The 16,505-nt window shown below is 37.5% G+C and overlaps 1 protein-coding gene across 1 annotated transcript in view; it reads left to right on the forward strand.

Moving 5' to 3' along the window:
- The first annotated feature begins 1,420 nt into the window (after window positions 1-1,420).
- Window positions 1,421-16,505, forward strand: part of cxadr (CXADR Ig-like cell adhesion molecule) — a 53,970-nt gene continuing 38,885 nt past the window's right edge. The window contains exon 1 of the mRNA XM_048179579.1: window positions 1,421-1,654. Within this exon, the coding sequence (XP_048035536.1) occupies window positions 1,603-1,654 (52 nt within the window). The 5' untranslated portion in view covers window positions 1,421-1,602. The remainder of the gene's footprint in view (window positions 1,655-16,505) is intronic.

Here is a 16,505-nt window from a genome sequence, read left to right on the forward strand (position 1 = left end):
TATACATATATAAACACACACAAATATTATATATATATATATATATATATATATATATATATATATATATATATAAAATTCATTTCACCCCCCAAAAAAGGTTTTAAGCCAGTTATTTATATCTTTTGCTGTAGTGTCAATAGGAAATATCCATTCACATTTCCAAACATTCATTTTGCCATTAATTGTAATAATCCAGTGAGATTTTTGAATACATAATAAGACTGATAACAGCCGGTGCTCCACACAGTGATCTGATCTCACCATCATCGAATCCGTCTGTGATTACATGAAGAAACAGATGAAACTGAGACAAACCAAATCCAGGAGAACTGTGGCCATGTGATGCTTGAAGAAACCTGCCTGCAAAGATACAGTACTGTGAAGAGTTTTAGGCAATTGTGTAAAAAAATGCTGTAAAGTGAGGATGTTTTTAAAAAATACTGTTATAAATAGATTTTATTTATCAATAAACTTATATTAACTAAATCAAAACAATATTTTGTGTGACCACCCTTTGCATTTAAAATAGCTCTTGTCCAGGTACACTTGGGCATAATTTTTCAGGTAGCTTTGGAGGCAGGTTTCTTAAAATCTCTTGGAGACACGGCCACAGTTCGTCTGGATTTGGTTTGTCTCAGTTTCATCTGTTTCTTCATGTAATCACAGACGGATTCGATGATGGTGAGATCAGATCACTGTGTGGAGCACCGGCTGTTATCAGTCTTATTGTGTATTCAAAAATCTCACTGGATTATTACAATTAATGCCAAAATAAATGTTTGGAAATGTGAACGGATATTTCCTATTGACACTACAGCAAAAGATATAAAAAACTGGCTTAAAACGTGCCTAAGACTTTTGCACAGTACTGTATATATATATATATATATATATATATATATATATATATATATATACATACATATAAATAAAATAAAATAAAATAAAATAAATATACTTATACAATATACACATGGAGAGAGAAAAAAAATATAAAGGGGAATTACTCAAAAATTACTAAAAAATATATTTAGTTACCACTTGTAGTACCCCATTGTTTTCAAAAGTACTATAAGTGATATCTAAATACATTTTTTAAATACAGAGATAGTATATTAAAAGCACATTTTAGTTCATATTTAATGCTGTCTCAAAATAGCACAGTTGAGTACACTTAGATGTTCTTAAGATGTTCTTAAGTAGTACTAAAGAAGAATTTTTACTATATTAAGTACAAAATTAGTGCACGAAAATAGAGTAATTTAAGTATCTCATAGAAATGTACTTTTTTTCACCTGGGAGTACATGGTGCAAATTATTTATTCAATATGCTCCGATGTATGGAAAAAAATTGTCGCATTTGGAGCATGTGTACGCAAGAGGGCGTGAAAAGACCTTAAAGTTCTCCGGCTGATACCTCCGGAAATCACGTGTGCAGATTCCAGACACAATCCACCTGCGCGAGCGAGCTAGTGGACTACTGATGCTGCGCGAGACTGGTGAAAGAAGAGTGAAGTGAACGCGAAACAGCTCAAGCCGGGGGGAAAAGTTGTTTTTATACTTACATCTATTACTAAATTGTGGCTTAAAAGCAAAGGAATGGATTTGAGCACGACCTTCCTCTGTTTAATCTATGGTATTCTCCTCGCAGGTAAGTTTTAATTTGTTTTTATTTGCTTTTTTTTCCGGAGGGCTGCGGACTAGCTCGGCGCGCTACCTTTCCTCAAAAGTTTTTTTAATACTTTATTTCGTTTTCTTACACATTTTTTGTTGTTTCAGAGTTTTATAATGTTACCGTTTCTGTATATGTTTCAGCTGTAAACCGAATTGGGCAAAGTACGTTAGTATTGACCAGCGTAATCGAAGTTAAAGGTTTTCTGTTGAAGAAAAAAACGGTCACTAATTTCAAATGTAATGGCAGATTTTAAAATCTGACTACGTCGATATTTAGCTACAACTAATTTAAATTTATTACCTACTGATAGAGAAGAAATATCAATGAATTAAATTCACTTATTTTTAATTATTTTCTTTTATTATTTATTTCTAAAATAATGTAACGTGCATAATCCACAATAGGAAAACACGATTTAGAAATTAAATATAATCCTGCTATAAACTTACGGTATAAGTTACACATCTCGAAGCGAAGTGTTACAGGTTATACGTATTATACTGTACGTAAATTATACATTTGGAGAGTTGTTGTGTTTTTATTTTCATCTGAGGCTTCTTCTATTTAACGATGTCTCAATAACAACCCAGTCCACGCAACGCAGTTTAATTAGCGGGTTATTTCCATTATCAATATGAAGTCTTATCTTATGCTGCTGCTGAATCAGATTTGTGTTATTCTCATGTGTTTCCAAGCTCAGGTGGAATTATACATTTTCTAGAATACATTTCTTGAATTTTGTTGTTAGTTGGCAGTTAACACAATAGGCTTAACAGTCTTAAAGCCTTCAAGAGGGGCTTCTTTCAGACTGCCATCTGCCAATGCAAGCTCCACTTGAACCCCCCTTCTCAGGGAGACTGAAACTGAGGTTGCTTATTCAGTCTACATGCAAGACCTGATATTGATTGATCCCTTGGCTTAGAAGGCAAACAGAGTCACACTAGGTTTGGCAGTGGACTTGTCTCTGGCCAACATTGATTTTCTGTGAGTTGCACATGCTGTCTGCTTGTAGTTGGGCACTTCTGGTTGTTGACTGACTAGCTGGTGGTTCATGTGAGGAAGGGAATGATGATAACACAAGCATTACAACAGAAACCAGCCACTCCTTCTCTGCTTATTTCTATTGAGTAACATCTGAAACTGCTTGTGGAGTTGTGGTCGAAGGTTATCTGTGTTCTTTCGATAGAGATACAGGTTGCATAGCTTACAGACCAGCACAAGGAAAAAAATAATGCGAGAAACAGTGGCATGGATAGGGCGATAACTTTCCAGGCCACTGGTTACTGATAAACTAGAATCAAACAATAACAAGCTTTGCGTGCGCACACACTGCTTTTTGTTTTTAATGCATGTGGAATGTGTTGAAGCTTGTGGTGTTTATCTGAGCTGTTTCCCATTACTGTGGGAGACATTCAGGTGTGTTTTTGTAGGCTTGTCTTGTGTGTGACATTTATTCCTTCATGGTGTTAACTTGTCAAACTCTTTACCATCACAACAGAATGTTGAGTCTGACATTTGTGTGCTCCGTGTCCTTCTCAGGAGACGGGGATATTGTTTTTGATGCTGGCTACAAGGATATTTCTCATTTGTCTTGTCATTCTGTCACAATACAGATTATTCATAAAGTGAAACGGTGGACGTGAAGACCTTTTCACCAGTGTAATATTGCAAATGTCATTTGTTATAATTAAATATATAGATATGAGACTTCTGCCATTGGACTTTCATGAATATTATGTGCACTGTTAGACATTTCAAAGGGTTTTTAGTACAGTAACTTACTGGCAACACTAAGTAAAATATAGTAAATCTCTTTATGTGGTGTCATAAATCAGTTATTTACTGTAAAGAAATATGTGATAGGAAATAATTGTACAAATTACAGAAAAGACATTGTGGATTGGCTAGTTATTTCTATTTTCACTATCAATGAGTGATTTTTAGCTTTTATTATCTTTCATATGCCGCGCAAACGCTGCAGCATTCTAAATTATTGTTCTGTGTGTGTGTACAGAATGCAGGAGTCTCTCCTGAATTTGGAGTGGTTTACATGGCGATACTCATGGCAATGTTTGGGGAACTCATGGCTGTAAACAGAGTAATTTTTTATGTTTTATGCCAGCAATATAACCTGTTTGATGATTTATCCAAGTAATAGGTCATTAGTAACCAGAGATATATAGAGTGGGTACATAGAGGAATTTATTTTTAACAATAACTTATAAACCTACTGTGAGCTACAAGGTTGATAATTAATGGATTTCCTGGTTAAAAAAAACTGCATTACATCCATGATTCTGCACAAGAAATATCCATCAATCAGCGAATCGCAACAAGCAAATTGCACCAAAAGAACCATCCACTCTAAAGGCCCGTTCACTCCAAGCACTATAATGATAACAATTAGGGCTGGGCGATATATCGCATGAGATTGTCACGCGCATTTCGTCAGTAAAGCCGGTTCCCTGATTACCGCTAAATCGCCATCACCTGCTTTCAAATGGAGCGGCATTTAATAGACAGAGCCGTAGTTCACTGACAAGCCACGCAATATCGCGTTCATTATCGAAGGCGATTCATCTGCGATATGAATGCGATATTGCGTGGCTTGTCAGTGAACTACGGCTCTGTCTATTAAATGCCGCTACATTTGAAAGCAGGTGATGGCGATTTAGCAGTAATCAGGGAACCGGCTTTACTGACGAAATGCGCGTGACAAACGCATGCGATATATCGCCCAGCCCTAATAACAATAATGATATAGTTCTAAAATCATTCTAAATATAAAAGAATAGCAAGAGTCTTCACCACAACTATAATAACGGCACAGAGAAATGATATCATTGGAATATTTTACACAGAAAAATAGAATTTCAACTGCTTTTAAAGGGTTAGTTCACCCAAAAAAAGTAAGATATTTTTGACGAACTCCGAGACCTATATCACAAGCATGCGTCGTGCTGCTCATGTGATCAGCTTTGGCCAATACTGAGCCGGCATTCTGATGTAAACACGAAAGCCTTCAATGTGCTTACTGCGTCATCTGCGTAAGCGTAATGACAGGGAAGAGAAGAGATTGTTGAATAAAGTCATTATTGTTTTGTTTTTTGCGCACAAAAAGTATTCTCAATGCTTCATAAAATTAATGTTGAACCACTGTATTCACGTCGACGGTTTTAATAATGTCTTTACTACCTTTCTGGACCTTGAAAGTGTTGATTCTGTTGCTGTCTATGGACGAGTCATATACCTCTCGGATTTCATCAAAAATACCTTAATTTGTGTTCTGAAGATGAACGAAGGTCTTACGGGTGTGGAATGTCATGAGGGTGAGTGATTAATGACAGAAATAAATTTTTTGTGTGAACTAACCCTTTAAAGAGCTTGAGCATTTAAAGCAGCAGACATTATAATCGTTATGGTTAGGCCATCCACTTCTCCAGAAATTCATGGAAGTAAGGGGCCGGTGAAAGAGTAGAAGAATAGAGTAAACTTTAAAAATACACAATAGCTTCACTTTTGGATGGAAACCCAGCAAATATTTTCAAAGTTCGCAAAAAAAGAAAAACAAATGCGAATTAGGTGCGTTTCCATCAAGTTGTTCGAGCGGATGACGGTGGTATGGTAACCTAGTAACCAACAGTAAATAAAATCCTGTGACTGGACGGAGAATTTATGAATATGAAAACAATAAACAAGAGCTGTCTGAACTCTTCTCGACTTTATTATGGCTTTTTTAAAATACTTTTTTTGATTTAATAGGAAATATGTCAACACAGAACATTTCTTTCGTCTAGCCATTTCATATTAACCTTTCAAATACTGTTAAGTAATTGTTTGATGTATATATTTTATTCAGAATAAAAATCAAAGAAAGCTTGCAGGCTTTTCTAAGGTTTGAGAAAACACTCTGTCTTCACTGTCTAGTCCTGTAGTCTTCCCTGTTCTGTCCTATAATCCCAAGTGTCCATTAAAGACATATTCCCAATAATACATTCCACAGGCTCTGACAGGCTTGTCCCTTCACTTAGATATTAGCCAGATGCTGTCAGACATCCCTGGTCAGTCAGCACTTTTATTTCGCTCCTGCGGTTGTGTATGTGCGCAAGATCACTGATTCATGTCCGGCCCATGTTGTAGTATGCACTCAACTCCTCAATATTATCTGCTTCTCCTTTCTAAAGTTTGACTCACACTTGTCTTCAAAAGCCATTAAGAACCCTACAGGACCTTCCCATTCATAAACGATTGAGTGTAGTGTCTTGTTTTAACCCTGTTTAAGGTCAGTGCACTGCTCTGAAAACCTCCTCAACCTTGAATAGACCTGTGATGTAGTTACCTGATAAATCTACCTACTCTGGAGACCCTGCCTGGAGACCGTTGCTAGGAGACCTGTAGCACACATCCACGTGGGTCCTTGAAGAAATGATTCTCTACAATCACTTTCCTTGTTCACTGTTAGAGTGGTTTACTGATTGCTTTTTTTTTTTCTTTTTTTTCAAACATAGTCATTCATCTAATGGAGGTAGAACCCACTGAAATCTTGGTTTAGTCTGTTTTTGAGTTTTGTACATTTATAGTGGCATATACAGTTCTTATTTTCAAAATAAGTAATACTTTTATTCAGCAAGTGTGTATTAAAGTGATAGTTCACGCAAAAATGAAAATTCTGTCATTTACACACCCTCAAGTTGTTCCAATCCTGTATAAATTTCTTTGTTCTGCTGAACATAAAGGAAGACATTTTATAACCAGTTTGTAACCAGGGGCTGGTTGCATAAACCACTTAGACTAGTCTTAAAAGTTAAGTCCTAATTTTTTAAAGTCCATTCCATAAAAATGTAGATTGGAATTGGAAAAATAACATTGATTCTTAAGACACAGTCTTAATATAGTGACTACGTTTATGCAACTGGCCCCAGGCCACTGTGGGGCACCACTGACTTCCATAGTAGGAAAAAAAATACTATTGAAGTCAATGGTTCCCCAGAACTGTTCAGTTTCCCACATTCTTCAAAATATCTTCCTTTTGTGTTCAACAGAACAAAGAACTGTATACAGGTTTGGAACAACCAGAGGGTGAGTAAATGACAACAGAATTTTCATTTTTGGGTGAACTATCCCTTTAAATTCATCAAAAGTGACAGTAAAGGCATTTAAAATGTTACAAAAGATTTTCTGTTCTTTTAAAGGTCCCATGGCATGAAAATGTCACTTTATGAGGTTTTTTAACATTGATATGAGTTCCCCTAGCCTGCATATGGTCCCCCAGTGGCTAGAAAAGGCGATGAGTGTAAACCGAGCTCTGGGTAAATTGAGAAAATGAAAGCTCAGACGGCCCAATCTGGAATCTTCCCTATATGTTGTCATAAGGGGAAAGGTTACCTCCCCTTTCTCTGCTTTGCCCGCCCATGATAAAATGAGCTACTACAGTGAGATTCGAGCACAATATTTTTTTTTTTTCCTCGAGAGACACATCATGCCTTGTAAACGAGCGAAGCATGGCAGTTGCTCAGTGTTTGTATGTACAAATGAACACCTTAGTATTTTTTTAGTTCCTTCATCCGAGCCAGAAACAGTGGGTTCATTTTGTTTTCTCTGGTACGCCGATACAACTTCCCATAGTTTTGTATGTCTGCGCCACACATTTCACCGACAACTGTTTCCTCAACGTGGGCCAATACATTGCGATACATCCACTGTCAACATTAACGTATGGTACTGTAGCCGCAAGCTGGTTAAGGCCACACCCACCCTCCACCCTGCCCCGCCTCTCTCCTCCTCATTAGCATTTAAAGCTACAGACCCAGAAATGGCACGTCCTAAGGAAAGCTCATTGTGGGACTGGCTTGTAGTGGCTGAAATTCTGCACCAAGGCTGAATTTCGGGAAAGAGACTTCAGATACAGTACTAGGGACCACTTAGGCCTATATAAAAGCATCCAAAAAGTAGCATGTCATGGGACCTTTAACCTTTTTATTCCTGGGGGAAAAAAATGATCAAGGTTTCCACAAAAATATTAAGACTGGAGTAATGGCTGCTGAAAACAGCTTTGCCATCACATGAATAAGTTACATTTTAAACTATAATAAAATATTTGTAAAAAAATTTTTAATATTTATTAATTATTTTTACTGTGTTTTTATTTTTTCTTTAGCTTAAATGTGTATGAATTTAGATTTATATATTTTTCCATCACTAAATGTGACATTTTTCCAGACAAGTAGTGCTCTGAGGTCTAAAAAAGTAGAGCAGAGGTTTCTACAGTAAGTCATTCAGGTTTCAGCAGAACATGGTTCATGTTACACTCCACAACAAGGGTTTATTAATAAATGAGGACTTCAACATGATTACAGTGACAAGCTAAAATTTAGAAACTGGGTTTGAAATTTAAAAAAAAAAAATGTACCAGGCAGTTTTCTTACCATCTAATTCAATAATTATCGCATTTCAGTGGATTTTGCAAATATGAGACAAATAAACAAACACATTTAAAGGGTTAGTTGACCCAAAAATGAACATTCTGTCATTAATTACTCACCCTCATGCCGTTCCAAACCTGTAAGACCTTCGTTCATCTTCGGAACACAAATTAAGATATTTTTGTTGAAATCCAAGAGGTATCTGACTCGTCCATAGATAGCAATTTAACCGACACTTTCAAGGTCCAGAAAGGTACTAAAGACATAGTTTAGAAGATCGACATGACTGCAGTGGTTCAACCTTAACTTTATGAAGCGACGAATACTTTTATTGCGCAAAAAAAAAAAAAAATATCAACAATATCTTCCCATCTGTGTCATTCTCATACATTGTTTACGTCCAGCGCTTCTAGTATCCACATCAGAACGACTCATTATTGGCCGGCTCCTGCGTCAGCATCACACGCAGCTTTGGCCAATACTGAGCCGGCATTCGGACGTAAACACAGAAGCCTTCACTGTGCTTACTGTGTCATCTGCGTAAGGATAATGACAGGGAAGAAAAGAGATTGTTGAATGAAGTTATTTTTGTTTTGTTTTTGTGTACAAAAAGAAGTCACGTCAGTCACATCAACTGTTTTAATGGTGTCTTTAGTACCTTTCTGGACCTTGAAAGTGTTGGTTAAATTGCTGTCTATGGACGAGTCATATATCTTTTCGTATTTCATCAAAAATATCTCAATTTGTGTTGTGAAGATTCTTTCAGGTTTGGAACGACATAAGGGTGAGTGATTAATGACAGAATTTTCATTTTTGGATGAACTAACCCTTTTAAAGGTGAACTGTTATTCTATTTTAATTGTGTTTTATAAAATGATTATAATTATAATAACAGCAATTGTTATAGTATTTCACTATAAAATTTCTATTAATGTAAATCACTCATTTTTTTTTCGTAATCATTGCAGTTACTGTTCTTAAGAAATGTCATTTCTTTCTAATTAGTTTATTTTTAGAATAAATAGGAACGTAGGCAATCACAGAGAGGAAAAAATGTTGAGAAGGTATGGCTGGAGGGCATGCTGTGAGGCAATAAGATATTTATTTGAGATCCTCCAGGATTTGTAATCTAAGGAGAGATGATCTGCTGAGTTATGGCCTCAGGCCACCCACTCTATTCTGTTCTGCAGCAGTGGTGTCTAATCCAACCAGCAAAGCCTCTCAAAACGAAATGTTGATATCGACTTCAACCTCACCTGCGACTCAAAGCCCTGTGTTTCGCACCCTTTGTAGTGTCTTCTCCTCTCAATACAACATTCCCCCTGGTGCTGTCTTTCTGAATAAGGGACTGAGCTTTAGACTAGATTCACACTCTGAGCATCTGTGTTTGTGTATGTGCTATATGCCCTCCATCTAACAGAGGACACACTACCCGTATGAATATTCAGGCCTCTGCTTCATAAATATTTTAGAATGCAAGACTCGTACCTGAGACACAGGCAACACCTACTCCTGTTACATTACAACCCTCTGATCCAGTTTGCCAAGCCCTCTCTCACTCTCTCTCGCCTGTTTTCATTGCCACCTTTTTCAATTTGGAGAGTAAGTGGGCCATTACGGCGGGCCGATCACGTTCCATTAGACTTGGTGATAATGATAAATAACCAAGGTTGTAAGGTGTGTTTTTTTTTTTTTTTTTTTTTTTTTCTCGGTCACTCTAGTTTCAATTGGAGACTTGCTATGCATTCATGGATCATCACTCACACATGCTGAAATAGGCAACCTGGGAACAGAGGGGAGTAGAAAGAGACGGTAGATTCAAACAGAAAGGAGAGATGGGAGCAAAAGTTAAAGTCATGGATGAGTGTATGAGTGGGAGTTTAGAAGCGGATGGTGGGAAGAAAGTGCGATCATTGTAAGTATATCACGTGAGACGCAGAGACGAATGAAACAAGGAATCGAAAGGGATAATGGAAGAGAATGGAATCGTATTTCAGAGGGATTTGGCAGGGTTGAGGGTTAAGTATGTAAAGGCTGGTAGGAGTTTTTTCTTTTTCTTTTCTTTTTTTTTTCACCGGGATGTGTGAATCACTGAAGCTCAGATCATAGCCAAGCAGACTTGGGCTAGGATTTACACTTCTCCCCTCCCACTGTTCTGATAAACCTTCCATAAACACAAGGTCATGAAACCTGTTGTTCTGCATTTCTCCGTCCATCACACATCAGCTCATAGGCACCACTTTGTTTTTGCTGCAGTGATAAGAGAACCTGTAGTACATCCATCATTGTGTCCCTCGGCTCACCCCTCAGTAAAGCTTATATCACATAATGAGTCTTAATGCAGACACATGACTAATAAACTCCCATTTGTGATTCAGACAGAAATGTCTCCGTTTCAATTAGACCTTTTGATACTGAGGCTGATGAAGTTCTGGGGTATGTTCCAGTCTCCTGATAGTGCACTGTGAAGTGGACTTCAAAGAAATTTTTTTAATCTATCTGTACAGTGTTAACAGAACAATGAGTACTCTAAAATTGTGAGTTTTAGCTGATTTAATGAGGAATTGGCTGACACAACTAGTGATGAAAATCAGTTGCTTTCTCTTCCATTTAGTCTTGTTCAAAAGTTGTGGGTCAGTAAGATGAATATTTTAGTTCAGCAAGGCATTTGCAGGTTCAGCAGGCATTTGTAATGTTACAAAATATTTCTATTTCTAATAAATGCTGTCCTTTGAATTGTAGACTGATACAAAATGGAGTTTAAACTAAGCAAGCCAAGCAATGATTGAATTACTAATAATGTGTATTACTTAACTGACTCCATTGTGTCCTGTCATAAACGTCTGTCTATGACGTCTGTCATAATTACTCAGAATGTAGATCCTGTCCTTCCTGTTTAGAGACTGCTAGGTTGGGTTAACATGATCCTTTGTGTCCTCCCGGTTCTATGAGGACAGTGTTTGTGTGTGGTGCACTTAGCTCACGTATTTTATCTTAGATAATCAGCATGTTTCAGCATTTATTCACATGGAAAAGTAGTCAGTCATGCAGCAGCAGTTTTTCTTAATCCAAAAACACAGTCGTTCTTTAATCCAAATTGGTAGGAGGGAACATATCCTCTGGAAGTATGTGGCTTCTAATGCATGTTGTATAGGCTTATGCATTTGTTTTGTGAGAAAAAGTGGTCAGGCTCCAGTGTGAGATTATATTTGTCTTAGAGACTGAGTTTGTGTGTGTTTATGCCTGCCAGCTTGACATTGGTATTTCTGTGTGAAGGTGTACACAGTCTTGGTGCAGTAAGTGTGTGTGTGTGTGTGTGTGTGTGTGTGTGTGTGTGTGTGTGTGTGTGTGTGTGTGTGTGTGTGTGTGTGTGTGTGTGTGTGTGTGTGTGTGTGTGTGTGTGTGAGAGAGAGAGAGCCTTCACTATGCAGGAATCAAGTCTATAGGGATTTACTTTAGCAAGTCTTCTACTCAGAAGCTGTATACGTGCCAGCACTATTTTCTCTTTCTGTCTCTGTCACACAAACTTTACCTGGAAAAATAAAGTTTGTTATCAGTCTGCTTAAGAATCAGCTGGAGAATAAAATCAAATATTGACACTTACTACATACTACTAAGATTAGCCCTTTAAAACTACCTTATCCCTGGTCCAGCATTAGCCAAGCTCAAATCCAGTTAAACATTGCCCAATTTAGAGATGGTTTTAAAGCTGCACTTCACTTTCAGACAGAAGCAAGAAGTCCGTTCCAGCTCTCTACAGTTAGATTATAATCTAGATTGGGGAAATGTAATCGTGTAGCACAAGACCTTTGTCGCTATGTTGTCTGTTATCAAAGAGATTTAGTTCCTCCAGAAGTAAGCAAGCGAAGTAAAGCAGCAGTGTAGAAATCAATTTTAGGCTTTTTATCTCATTGATAAACATTACACATTATTGACTGCCAGTGTGTGAGCGAAAAAGCAAATTTGCACAGACTGGAAAAGAAAAAAAATGCTATGCCCTTGTCTCATATCAACCCCCTCAACACACACACACATCCTGCCTCAACATTAGCATTCAAGTCAACACCACTCTAATGTTAAGGCAAATTGTAATCTGTTCCTACATATGTAAATGACCCTCGTGTGCAGGAAAAAGTGATTTGTTTTCCCTAGATAATCATTAGTATGCACAATTTCCTTTTTATGTGTCATTTTCTCAGCATGAGGGGAGGATTCATGTCACAATCTTTACATTTAGCCTGTGGTGTTCATACGCAATCTACTTTGTAATATTTTACAAATAACCTTTTGGGCCCTGGCCCAGTTCTAATAAATCAACCATCTAGCTCTCATCTTTGCCCAAACAAACTGTTTCATTACAACCTTCATGATTTCCTACGTTCTGCTTCTGGAGCTATGATTAGACACTGTGAGCATGCATGAATGTGAAATGAGTTTAAATGTTGTAAAGGGGGAAGAAGGAAGTCTATAGTGTGTTTCAGTGTACATATTTGAGTTTTTCATGTGATGCTAAAGGAAACAGAAGCAAAAAAGCATCTGCAAGGCCCTCCTGCCAAGTATAACCTTGAACATTGGTGTCAACAGCTTGTCTCTGTGTGTGTGTAGGACACGACCTTGTCATTGCATTAAGTTTTGGATTTAGGTGTTAACTTTCTCATGGATGTGGTGATCAGGGGTCTAGTCACCAGTTTCTTGAGCCATCTCACATTTACATTCATACTCCACTCAGGCCGGTTTAATTAACTCGTTCGTTTTTTCTTTAATCAGGGACAATACACATTAATACAAAGAATCATTATAAAATGTGCCACATTTAGTGCTGGGCGGTATGACCAAAAATTTATATCACGGTATTTTTCAAAATTATATCTGTTTCACGGTATATGACGGTATTTTTCCCCTATGCATGACTGGGCGTTAACCACATTTTCTACTGATCGAGAGAGGAAATACTGTAGTTTTACTGTCACGATGAGTGAATATTGTAGAAAAATTCCACACTAGTGTTAATACAGGTTTACAAAGCCCCACAAAATGATGCTGTGGGGAGACAACAACCAATAAAACACAAACCTGCAACACACTCATTACAGACACATGAATATTAAAATATGACCATGGAGATGACCATGGAGAAAAAAAGAGTTGAGGGCACCTTAAGCATTTTAAAAATCTAACCCTATATAACAACAAACTGCCAAAACGAGGGAAAAACGCGGAAGAACATTTAAACTGTCTAAGGATATTTTCAGTACATTTAAGAGCACTACAGTCTCTGAACAAATGACACATGTAAGTTTAACACAAAGAATAAAGCAGTTAAATTTTTGCCCATTCTTCTTTGAATTGTCAGTCTATTTATTAAAGGGTCATGAAACCCCCCTGTTTTACCCTGGTCGTTCACACCTCTGAGTTTCAAAAAGTCTGTGAAAATGGGCGTGTAAAGCTCTGGAAAAGTGGGAGTGTAGAGGGGGGGGGACAGGGGAGAGAACAACCAATGAAGCACAGACATACAACACACTCATTATACAGAATAATGAATATTAATATATGAGCACGGAGAGAATGACAACAAACTCCCAAGCACAAGGGAGAAATGCGAAAGAATATTTAATAGGGCTAATAATAGGCTACTTTGATTACATTTATGAGCACTGCAATCTCAATCAGTCTTAGAATAATCGTGTCGTCGCGTTCAGATAGGCTTCACCACTGTATCAGTGTCCAGTTTGCACATATAATTCATTTGAAGAAGACTTGAAATATGTGTGCTACACCGTGCTGGTTAATGTTTGGTGCAGGAGAATGAGTGAAATAAAAACTTTAAACACGGATACTTTATTCTGTATGAGCTATGTGCCACGTGGCTAGTGTTATTAAACTCATCGCGGAGCTCCGCGCTGAAACCGAGCATATGCGCGCTCCGCCTGTATATCATAAAAACAATCGTATTTTTCATGTGTTCATATTCAAACTCCAGTTCTGACCGCATCGCGAGCAAAATACAAACAACACACGTGCTGTGCTGAGGGAAACAGCCTACGGCTCACGTGTTTGAACGCAGCTAGAGCAGGCAGAGAAAGCCGCACTTTTGTGACATTTGAATTCTCCGCTGTAATGCGATCTCACGCGAACATATTTTCCATTTGTGCTGGTAGATTACAGCAAAACAATCCACATGCACACAAACCTCTGCTCTGGTCGCATCGCAGGAAAACACATTGTGTTGTAGCACTGAGGAAACGAACACCAACGATATGTCTCTGAATGACAACAGACCGAGGCGAGAGAAGTGATACTTCCTCATGCATGATACTGCAATTATAATCGTATGCATACTACAGTGCAGTGATTGGATTGAATGAGCTTTATGTCATGAATATATATGTCGAGAATCTATGTCAGCATGTTCGAAAGTACACGATGACGTCAGATTTTGTGATGTTGCTCCGACTCAGCTTTTCAAACAGGAAGACAGAAATCGCTCTGAAAAATGCAAAAATAACTATTTTTCACTTATGAATAACATTGAGTACCTTTAGTGTTTTCAATGATGTGCAGCCTATACATACTGTTTACATCTCAAAAAAAGTGTTTTAAAAATGATCCAAAATCAATTTGAGCAAGTACATAACCAGCCATTGTTCAAAACTATCTCCTTACCTTAGCCTGATTCACAATGGTAAGCTTGTAATAATGTTTTATAATAAAATCAGTACTGTTGGCTTTCCGTGGGGAATTCGAGCATGCAGCAGTTCGTCTTTGTGTCATTACTTCACATCTATAAACAAAAAGGAGTCCCCCCAACTTGTAGGCTATATTGCATGTGAGGATGCTGCAGGCGGCGGATCATTAATAGCCTTTTCTCACAGCAGCTGCAATACTTAAACGTATCATTTTGATGCCGGATTATAATCCAGAAAGATCCAAATGACAATCATCAGTGACAAATACAGATTAACCCGTTGTCAAAAGCAAAAGACTTCGGACTTCGGAGTGGGTGCAGAAGTTGAAATCTACAGATAATGCTAATACACACTAAATACACGTAGTCACGCAATGCTGATGTTGTTAACATTAACAATTTATAACAATTTGTATAACAATAATAATAATATGCACAGTTTGGTGTAATCCGTGCCAAGCGATTTGTTAGATTTAAGTTAGATTTGGTTAAGAAGAATTTTATTGTTACGAATGTTTTGTGAATCCGGCCCCTGGACAGCATCGGTTGCAATCACAATCGCAAATACTAATTCATTTATTTTCAGTGTGTGTGCATGAAGGTCCGTAAGGGCTGTATTTGCAACAGCAATTTGCTCGAAGCTATTGCACATTAAAGAGAGCTTAAATGAAGGAGACAGAGATATTGAGATTTAGATGCAGAGAGAAAATCAGAGATATAGAGAAAAAAGTGTGTAATTGACTGCAGAACACATTGTTTCCCTGGAGACTGCCTCTGGATATAATAAGCCGTGTTTTCATGGTACTTGGCAAACAGTAATGTTTGAAGTGGAATTTGTTCTGTTGTGAACAAATAACCTATTTTACCCAGTGGTAGTTATGAAGTTTAACCTAGTTTTTGAATCTTTTATGCTGAAATCTCTGTCTGTTTTAAGTGTGCCTTTTGCATAGTATAACTGTGTGTGTGTACGTGGCACCAATATAATGTGTGTATGAAGCTGCACTGTATGGTTTCTGCTGTTGTAGATGTTCCTCTGAAAAAATGCTTTATGGCAGCCAGCTGTTAAGTGTCTTAATGGATTCATGTTTAATTCATGGCCACATCACAAGGCCACCTCTTCTCGGTGTCATACTCTCATCCCTTTCCATCCTGCACACTAATATCAGAAGGAATTGTTTTTTTTTTCTTTTCGTTTTTCTTTTTTTTTGCCATCTCAGTACTTTAAGAGCATTCTCGCTCTTTTCTCTCTTTGCCCTCCCTTTTCATTCTGTACAAAGCGATGCATTTAGGCAGCACTAGGTGTTCTGTAATCCTCAGATTTACTATTTTTCTCTGGTGTGCTCTCATCTGACACGAGTACAAACACATATTTAAAATGTCCTTTTCACCCACACAGAGCCACGTTCCATCTTTTTAAAATCCGAACTTTGACATTTTGCTTCATTCTTTATGGTGTTTACAATGATTTGACATTTACCTTCGCACATGAGAAGACTCTCTAGAGCCTAATGACACATTGGAAAACTTAAGTTTAACTGTTCATTGAAGGTTAATGATTACTTTTTCTCTTGTGCATCCTGAATAAACAAGGCTTCCCTAAGAATATTTTATTTTGTTTTCTGTGCATATTCTAGCCTTATGCATCTGTCCCACTTTCTTTACTGGTGAGAATATGAATTTCTTTCAGCATCATAGAAAGATCCTCACATGCAGAAACCAC

The sequence above is a fragment of the Megalobrama amblycephala genome, linkage group LG2 (assembly GCF_018812025.1).
Source record: "Megalobrama amblycephala isolate DHTTF-2021 linkage group LG2, ASM1881202v1, whole genome shotgun sequence".
In the NCBI taxonomy this organism is placed as follows: Eukaryota; Metazoa; Chordata; class Actinopteri; order Cypriniformes; family Xenocyprididae; genus Megalobrama; species Megalobrama amblycephala.